We start from the raw sequence: 10,070 nt of genomic DNA on the forward strand, positions 1-10,070 counted from the left end.
TAAAGATCTGTTCTGTGCAGCTCTTGTGTCCAAGTCTTCATTTCTAACACGTGCTTCTTCTCTGTTGTCAGGCAGCACATTTCCAGTAGCATGGTCAAGAGGTTCATGTAGTTTAAAAACACAAAGATATCCTGTCTCAAAGCTTGCAGTTATAATGCTGTGCAACTAATGAACATTTTCTGCCCTTAGTGATTTTGTTCAAGGGATTTAATTTTTCTGGTCTTGACCCAAAACCCATTGAAGTTTGTTGAAGTCTGTTCATTTGAATGGGTTTTGGATCAGGTCTGTAAGTAGATCTCTTTCCCATCCTGTTCCATGTCAGCCCATGTATTTGGCTTCTCTTCCCTACCATCCCTGGGATAAGTGAAACTCAGGGATCCAAGTCCAATTTCACGAATATTTTGAAGTTCCGTAAACTGGCATCGTGGACCTTCTGATGGGCTGGCATTTCTGCTTACACTGATTGCTTGCAACTACTTGGCATGCATGAATAAAAGAATTCTACTACTTTCTTTGTCACTGATGTCTGAACAAATAAATACTTCCAATATGTTTAAATTTTCCATTTGCTCCTGTCACTTGTGAAGTTTCTGTTAATACCTTGGGGTACATAGAAGCACAGGTTTGTGATACTAAAACAGACCACTGGGCCACAGAGAATGTTCTTATGTTTTTGTGGTCAATACCTGAAGAAGAAAAAACTACCGTGATGCTTCTATGCAATAGCACAAGTTCTGCATGTGATGAGGGTTCATTTCTTTTTGAGCTTTTGCAAGTTATGGTTCATACACCCTGCAGCACCCTCATGTCTTTGCATCTGGAACATGGGAACTGCTTCCCAGAGCGTGCTTCCCTCAGCACGGTGTTAATCATAACCAATGTTAATGTTAGAATTTACACAAACATTACATTGATCTTGACCTGTATTTTTTTCACTAAGTGAACTGTGTGTTTCTGTTCACTAATGCACCTACACAGCAAGGGTGTTAAGCCATTCTGCTGCAATGAACAGGGAAAAATAGCAAAGCATGGAGGATGTTATTAAGGAGTTTTCTATGTGTACTCCATAAATAGAAATATTTTCTGATACACAATCCTATTTTTGTTGGAGTATATTGAAATGCCCATTGTTTTAAATGGTGTGGATCAGTAAACTGTAGGATTTTGTTATACTTGATTGCAAGCCTGATGTTTTAATACAATAGACTTCTTTATTCTTTACTCTTTCTCTCTTTCTATAATTTGTAGCCTACATTGAAGATCTCACAAGATGTGTTGAGCAAAGCAGAAGACTCATTATCGTGTTAACTCCAGACTATGTTCTCAGGAGAGGATGGAGTATTTTTGAGATGGAAAACAGACTCCATAACATGCTAGTCAGTGGAGAAATCAAAGTTATTTTGATTGAGTGTACTGAATTAAAAGGGAAGGTGAATTATCATGAAGTGGAATCATTAAAGCACACCATCAAACTTCTCTCAGTGGTCAAGTGGAAAGGACCAAAAAGCAGCAAACTGAATTCTAAGTTTTGGAAGCGCCTAGTCTTTGAAATGCCAGGGAAGAAAAAGGAGGTGGTGTCTCGGCATCAGGTCCTGGATTCTGCAGAGCAGGGCCTCTTTGGAGACCTCCAGACTGTGCCCTCTCTTGCTGTCACAGGCACTTCTGCCACGCTGGTGGAGTCGCGGGCAGATTTAACCGATTACCAGCAGGCAGACTCTGTGCACATGAGACACTACTGCAGAGGGTACGAGTACGACGTGTCCGCAGCCACGCTGCCCATCGCCTCCATCACCAACCACCACACGTACTGTAACATCCCCCTGTCGCTCCTCAACGGACAGCTACCTCTGAACAACGCCGCCAAGGACCCCCAGGAGTTCCACAGGAACAACCCCTTGCTACCTTTATCAGCCAAGGAGCTCAGCTTCACCAGTGATATCTGGTAGTGAACATCAGGGCTCTTTAGAGATGCTTTATGGCCGTCATGAAGACAAGTCTGTAAAGAACTTTGCCCTAAACACCATGGGGTGAGAAAACCTATTCGAAGCAGCAGCACACTTGTTTGCTTTTCTACTTGAACTTTTTTGTTTACATTTACAAATTATTGACGAAGGGGGCATTCTTTTGTAACTCAGTAATGTCCTTCCTGTCTTTTAATGTACAGTTTTATTGCTTCTTTAAAAAGGACAGGGGAGAGAAAAAACTCATCCTGTCACTTTACAGTCGGTTTACAGTCTGGGGTGGATAAAAGGTCACTGTATACAATCTCCAACATCCATATATATTTAAGTAACAGTATTTGAAATACACAGAAGTTGTTGGGTTTTTCATATGGACTTCAGTACAGTTTGAAATTCTAATCATGCCACAAAAATTATTATCTCCTGCACAGACCACAAGGGGTGAATCATCCTGAAAAGGAAGGAGGAGGAAACCTTCCTGGTAACATTGTCTTGCAAATACTTCTTAGAAGATGCCCAGCTGAAACAATGCAGATGAAGCTTTATCAATGAAGTGCATAGTAGCAGTTACTACAAAATAAATCACCTGCTCCCATCAGCATCTCTTCATTTTATTATTGAAGGATGTTGTATTCCTAGTCAATGGTTAGCAATGTGGTTTTATTAAACAACTTACTAGAATACTGGAAGATGTTTAGGAGGATGTAAAAAAATTTTTTTCTGTCAGCTATAGATTATTTCACAATTTTTGCAGATTTTTAATGACTTTTTCCAAGTGGTTTAAATATAAATTTAGCTGTCTAATGGCCAGTTCATTAATATGAAATTTCTTAAGATCTAAGATTTGTAGTAAAGTAATTTTATGTAGTATTTTTTTTCCAAAACCAGTAGTTACAATTTGAAATTAACCTTTTTTTGTGAGAACATCAGCAATAGAAAAGAAGTACTACAGCAATATTCAGAGATTAAGTGCTAAATTATTCAGGTTTACTAGTAAGTCTGACTCCTGTTGCAGTGATAATCACCTGAAACAGTTTTCTCTCTTGTTTGTCTACCTGCCAATTTATGTATCTTTTAAATATGGCAGAAGCAGGTATATTTCTGCTGTCTGTGCAACTAGTGAAAAGTGATATTTTTAAGCAACTGGTAAGGTTGTTCATTTCACACTTGTGTGAGTGATCCCATCAGTCAAATAGGATACTGTCATTTAGCTCTCTTGAATGGCAAAAAAATCCTGCTGCTAGTGGATGAGAATTGTTACACAAGTGCTCAGCATCAGGCATTGCTGCTCAGCAAGTACCAGTGTGTTTCATGGAGATTTCCATACTCAGCTGATTAAGGATTGCAGGGTCAGGCAATGGAGACAACTGTATTAAAGGAAAAAAGCTCCAAATAATGAAGGCAAAATCCAGTTTTGCAGTTTTTGGCATGGCTCTAATTAAAACACAGCAGACATGAGAGTTTTGTCTCAATAAGATCTGCTGGAGCAAGTTCCCAAAAATATTTTTATGGCAGGCAACCCTGCCTGTGCTTCAGTATGTCTTTACCATTGTTTGCTTTGATTGCATGAATAAAAGTTAGCACTCTGCACTCAGCTGCCTGTGGTTTCATCAGCAAACAAGCTCAGTAAATCCTTGACATTTTGCAGTGGTTCCTGAATTGTACCTAAATTGTAAATTGTCAAATGGAAACAAGCACTGACCTAAGACTGAAAAAGTATCCAGAATTGGCTCAAAGGCCATGAAAATGATCTCAAATGTGCAATAATTCATAGAGGTCAGTATTTTTCCATTGCTTCTTTCCCAGTTCTTTATTCTGTGCCCTCCTTCACCAGTTATTGTCAGTAAGATTTTTCATTAGGTTCTAAATAATACATGTTTCTCTCATTTTTTTCTAATGTTATTATGCATTTGACACTAACACTGAAAATGGAAATCTAGGAAAGATATTAATTTATTACACAGTATAGAACTATAACTTGCTCTTTTGTGAAGTTAAGTTCCAAACATATAGGTGTTTAATAGATGTATTTTTCTACTGAGAAAGAAAGTGATTTTACCTCCATTATAAATACATGTATTTCAACCTCCTTCCAAAAATTTACAAAATTTGCACTGTTTTATAAGTGTTACAGACTGTGTTTACACCGGCTATGTTCTTTAATGCAAAGTGTAATTTAAAAAGAAAAAAAAAACAGAAAAACAATCCTAAAAGAAAACCCTGCATGAAAAGAGCTGCGTATGTTTAAATGAAAAGCTGTACTTTTCATTATTTTCCTTCCCACATTACTCTAGAATCTGATAATTCACATAGAATGTTCAGTGAGATTTTAAACCTGCTAGTTCTGTATTAAGCATGCAATCAAAAAAAAAAAAAAGAAAGAAAAGAAAAGAAAAAAACATGCAGGTTGGTCTGCTTCTCTTATTTACAAGGATTTAATATGGGTAACAAATTCATTTACCTGATGATAATATGTCTCAGAGCAGTAGTATTCTAAAGCAAAATGCAATCATGTTTGTATTAAGGAAACATGAAAAGAACAGGTTTTCTGTCATTTTGCAAAAGCACACTGAGTGTCTGTGTATCGATACCTTTTAGTTATAGATGCCAAGTTACAATCTGCTTTCAGATTTCGAAGTGTATATTGAGTACTGCAACAATATATACATGAATCAGACCTGCCTGTACCCCTCTGCTTTTAGTGTGGGGCTGGGGACCTGAGCCTGGGGGGCCTCTTGTTGACTCAGTTTTGTGTGATACCAGTACAGAATCATAGAATTGTTTAGATTGGGAAAGATCTCTAAAATTGTTGGCTCCAACCGTTAACCCAGCACTGCCAAGCTCGCCACTAACCCATGTCCCCAGGTGCCACAGCCACATGTTTTTTATATACCTCCAGGGATGGCAACTCCACCACTTGCCTGGGCAGCCTGTGCCAGTTCTTGACAACCCTTTCAGTGAATAAATTTTTCCTAATCCAATCTAAGCCTCCCATGGCACAACTTGAGGCCATTTCTTCGTGTCCTGTTCCTTGTTACTTGGGAGAAGAGACTAAGCCACACCTGGCTACACTCTCCTTTCATGGAGTTGTAGAGAGTGAGAAGGTCACCCCTGAACCTCCTTTTCTCCAGGCTGAGCCCCCCCAGCTCCCTCAGCTGCTCCTCATCAGACTTGTGCTCCAGACCTTTCCACAGCTCTGCTGTCCTTCTCTGGACATGCTTGAGCCCCCTCTATGACATGCAAGAGGCCAAGTGTTTCCATAGGTAACACTTAAGGGTCTGGAAAATCCCTGTCAAACAGTGAAATGCATCCATCCATGGGACCTGGGTGGCACAGGAGCCATGAGCTTGTCCCACTGTGGGGATCACTTCCATAGCAGCCCTCTAGTGGAGTCCCTTGTGGCAGCAGTGACAGCTGGGTCAGGGCCTTGGTGGCAAAAATGTCCCAGCTTATTCATGTGAAATTCATTAGCTGAAATAGAAGGGCATATAGGCATTTTGTGTTCCCGTCTCACCAAAGCCATGGTGGCTTTATCAGCTGGATTTATCAAGGGAGAGGCCAGGACACCACCCTGACTATGCAACCCCACCACCCCCAGCTTGTCAGGCTGTGCCTTGCCCAGTGACAAAAATCACCAGCAGCAAACATCTTTATTGCAACCATGGGGACTTCTGGTTTGGGGCACGTTCATCTTAAATATGGTTTATGGTAATGTTTGGAAGCTACTGCTTGTGTACTTACTTTTGTGTGTGATGTACTTCAGAGGCAATAGTGGTTCAAAGATTGTCTATAAAATGAGCCAGAGGTTGGAAGCCTATCCAGTGTTACAGACTTGATACTCCTAAAGAAAGTTCAGCAAGAAAACAGGGTAATTTTAAATTAAGTAACACAGTGAATATTGACAGTTCTTGGGGGCTGTGTTCTGGGCTGGTATTTTAATAATATTCCTTTTTCTAGACAGTAGATGAGAAGCCTCTATAAAGATATTGCCATACTCTGCCACCAGGTCTGCTCCAAAACCCATTCAAGCGAACAGAAAGAGTTCCATCAAGTTCAGCAGACTTTGGATAAGGCCATAATACCTTATGCTTACTGGGTACAGAGGAATACAAGAGACAAAAGAGAGAGATAGAAGGCAAGAGACTAAGAAGCATTTGCTTATTTATTCTGTCTAAAATCAAGCTTATTTTTGTCCCTGTTTGGTATGCATATGCTCCAGGATCATCCATCTTTGGGAAAGGAATTTTGTTTGTTCTTCGTTATAAACAAGATAAGAACTTGGGAATAAATAACAGATACTTTTACAGGAAAAAAAATCTTTATTTTTAAGGGCTTCTGCTCTCAGTAGTTCCTTTGATTCAACAGGCTATCTCTGTTCATTGAAATGCATAAGCACATACTTAAATTCCTCTTAATTCAGTGAGAAATACTTTGCTGAGCAGGGGTCTGGAAGGGCAGTTCAGTGGCAGAAATCACAGCATTCAGCAGCCTTTAGAACTCAGCCTTTATGGAGAGCTCCAAGCAGCTTTCCCAATGTCTGTCTAAACAGAGGTGAGAAGAGCTGTCATAGGATGGTCATAGGATGACCTTCAATTGAAGCCTTCAATGCCCGTTAGCCTGGCAGTGACACCACCCTGGGAACTCCACCATGGATGGGAGAACAGTGGGGTTTTGCATTGTGTCCCAGTTGGGCAACTGAGAGCTCATCCCATGGGATGGCTTGGTTAGAAATTCTGTCTGCAGGAGACCACAGCTATGCAGCGTTTTATGCATCCTCTCTTGGGCACCCTTGGAGGTTCCTGCTGGGGCTGCAGAGTTTCTGGGACTCTAAGAAAAAAGTGGAGAATATGAAGAAGGGAGAGGAAGAAGAGAGCAGTCAGAGCCCAAGGGTTTTTCCAGGCAGAAACACTGAGTAACTGAAGGGGAATGACAGCTCTTGTATGAATGCATCATATTTGTCCACTCTTCAATGGATGCTGTGTGAAGTTCCCCAGAAAGATGTCATTTCTTGCCAGCCCACTTGCTTCAGATCCCTTGTCTTGATAATTTTAAAATGAAATTTTCAGGTTTTGGTTGGATGGGAATTTCTTGGTTTCATCCACAGGAAAAAGAAAAAGAAAAAATCTGCTTCTTTATGTGTGGGAAAATTCCCCACAAAGTAAAACCTCACGCTTTCTGCAGTTCCACAGGTTTTCAACTTGCATGCAATGCCCAAAGTGTTTCTTTGCCCAGGCCCAAAGGAAAACGGGTACATGAACAGTACAATAATATTGATTTAATATAATCAATATTGTTCTATTTGTTTATAAAATAATGAAAAACAGAGAAATGTACCTTCTGCTATAGTGATGGAAATATTTAAGGTTTTGAAATTTCATAAATAACATTGATTGAAACAGTTCCAATTTAGCAGTAGTTAGCCCAGCAAATGTTAAAAATATGGCATTTTTGAATATTTTGTTATAGGAAGCAAGCAGAATTTGAAAATTGAAAGTAATGGCATTATACATTCTTGCAAACACAAATAACAGTGTTCTGAAACATATTTTGCTTCCCTAAAGAAAGGACCTACAGTGTTTGTGGTGCTGAGGGAAGGACAGCTTTGCAATGCTTACCCCAAGAAGCCCTTTGATCATTTCAGTGCCACTGGAGAAATTCAGAGGTTAATAAGGCTGCTTCAAAGAGGTATAAAACAATGTCTAAAAAAAGGAAACATAAAATAAAAGTTACCAAGCTTTGCCAGGATATTTGTCATATAAATATAAAATATCAGCACTGCCAATAGAAGCAGAACATGACCTGTCAGCATTTTCTCTTCTTTGCAATATTATTGTACAGCTACAGACTAAGCAGTAAAGCAAATAATAATAATAAAAATACAGTTTGTCAAGCTGAGCCAGATTCTCATGGTAGGTATTCTATAAACTCCTCTAATTTGTTTTTATAGAGTGTAATTGGTTTTACAAGGTTTTAAGGGCTTTTTTGTCTTCAGGACAAACACAAAGAACGATGTATTTTATATTAGATGAGTTTTGCAATTTCTAAGACTGTAAAGTAGTTCCTTCATACACAGCAGTGGGTGGTAAATGTTTTCCTGGCTGTGAGTATCCACTGTGGATATTTGAAGTGGTTTGCTGGAGTGGGAGCACCAACAGCTACTGCTGGACCTGTCAGAGCTGGTGGCACAACAGGGCTAAATTTGAGGGCAGTGAGATATCCACCATGCTCAGCATGGCAAAGTGGGCTCAGTATTTTCCTGGAAAATAGAGAACCAGTTCAGACTGTGCTCATACTGGATAGAGGGATTTGCAAATCTCTGGTGTCCTCTTTTAATGGAGAAATACAATCAAGCCAAGGCAGGAATGAAAATTGTCAAAGGAAGAATATGCACCTAATTTCTTTCTAAATCAAACTTATTTTGGATTCAGAGCATGCCTTGGGATTTTTGATGTGGAGGAAAGAATTACTGATTCTTATGCAGAGAGCAAAAGGGGTTTTGCTTTTGCTACCCAGATGTATTTCCATGAGAAATCCAGACCCTAATGTGGCCTAGACTTAATGTAAATTAGCCTCTTATGAGGTGACTCAAGAAGAGAGGATCTAATGAGAAGTGAAGAAGCTTTCAAAGCACACTTTACTTTAATCAGCTCATGTGTGAGGCTGAAAGGTAACTTCTGTCAGCATCTTAAAGGGAGCATTTAATATTTAGTCCCCAAATACCATTAGACTCCATGTTCTGTATAGGCTGCACACAGAGAATTAATATCTCTTCCACAGATTATTACAACCTTTAAAACCCTTAACAACTCTTTGATTAAAGGATATCAAAGGCTTTGTGATCATGAAACAATCAATCTAACATCTAACTCCTCTGGGGAAATATTTTCATCCACCCTTTAGCAAATGAAAAATAGGGTTTAGAACCATTTTACTCAAGATCCTACCAAAAACCAAAGGCAGAGTTTGGGCTGTGCCCACAGTATCCCACTCTGGAGCTCTGGCCAGTAGAAAATATTCCCTGGACTGGACTGGTAACTCCAGGGCAAATTGCCTCATCCTGGCTCTGTGGCCACATCATCTTGAACAACAGAAAAAGTTTGTTCCAGGCTGTGTGAACAACCTCTTGGTGTGCCCCAAGGGGGTCACAGTGGGGCTGTTTTGGGGGTACAGCAGAGCTCTCCCAGAGAGAATCGTGATGCTTCTGTGTGGGATCAGCAACTCATTGCAGAGAGGGGAAAAGACAGAAGCTGATCACAGGCACTGAAGTGACTTTGGAAGGACGCAGGCTGACAGGAATTCTGTGTGCTGTAGCAAATTATTGGCAAAAGAAGACAGCAGGGGAAAACACTGAACTGACACATAATTTGTACCTAACAACCAGCCTGAACCCATATTAGAGCTCTGGCTCTTATGCTGCCAAACTCAGGGAAAATCTGAACAAAGTTCAAGCTTCATTGCTTTCACCGATCAACATAATGAACAGAAGAAGCATCTGTGATGTAACACTGACAATCTGCAAGGAAGGCTTCAACCCAGGGCCAGAAGTTTTCAGTTACCCTCTGCACAAACTGCCCAGACCAATGCAGGTGTAGGTACAGGTTAGTGCACAGATAATTCAAAGCAGCCCCTTTATTGTGGAACAAAAATGAGCAGCCTGAGACAACAAAACAAAGGAGGATGTTAATGAACTTTCTCAACCTGTCTTGTCCTTGGCAGACTCCCCAGTTGTGAAATAGAGGCACGAGTGCTCTGTGAGAAGACTGACATGGCAGAAGCAGCCCGGCTGGGTGAGTGTATCCAAGAGATGCTAGAGAGCAGAAATTTAGGGCAGAGAGGGGCAGGAGCTGAGGGGAAGGAGCCCACCACCACTGTCCAACAGACCTGCCCATGCTGGCAGCTGGTGGGGATGTGTAGGGCATGGGCTCTGTTTGGACACAATGGCAGCAGCATCTTGTGATCATTGCAGCCTACTCTAAAACCCATAAAAAGGTTTCTAAAGCTATTTATACCAAATTTCTGAGCTCCTCAGGGTCCAAAGAGAGGTAAATCCTATCCAAACAGCTCTGCCCTCAGGAAACAGGCTAATAAGGGAATAATATAGGAAACAAT

At 40.4% G+C, this 10,070-nt stretch overlaps 1 protein-coding gene across 7 annotated transcripts in view; it reads left to right on the forward strand.

The window, feature by feature from the left end:
- IL1RAPL2 (interleukin 1 receptor accessory protein like 2) overlaps nt 1–4,638 on the forward strand; it is a 397,232-nt gene extending 392,594 nt beyond the window's left edge. For all 7 annotated transcript variants that reach the window (XM_017736623.1, XM_017736626.1, XM_017736622.1 and 4 more), the window contains one exon: nt 1,249–4,638. In XM_017736623.1, coding sequence (XP_017592112.1) covers nt 1,249–1,946 — 698 coding nt within the window. In that variant the 3' untranslated portion in view covers nt 1,947–4,638. The remainder of the gene's footprint in view (nt 1–1,248) is intronic.
- The last annotated feature ends 5,432 nt before the right edge of the window (nt 4,639–10,070 follow it).

This window comes from Corvus brachyrhynchos, unplaced genomic scaffold, assembly GCF_000691975.1.
Source record: "Corvus brachyrhynchos isolate BGI_N302 unplaced genomic scaffold, ASM69197v1 scaffold36, whole genome shotgun sequence".
Lineage (NCBI taxonomy): Eukaryota > Metazoa > Chordata > Aves > Passeriformes > Corvidae > Corvus > Corvus brachyrhynchos.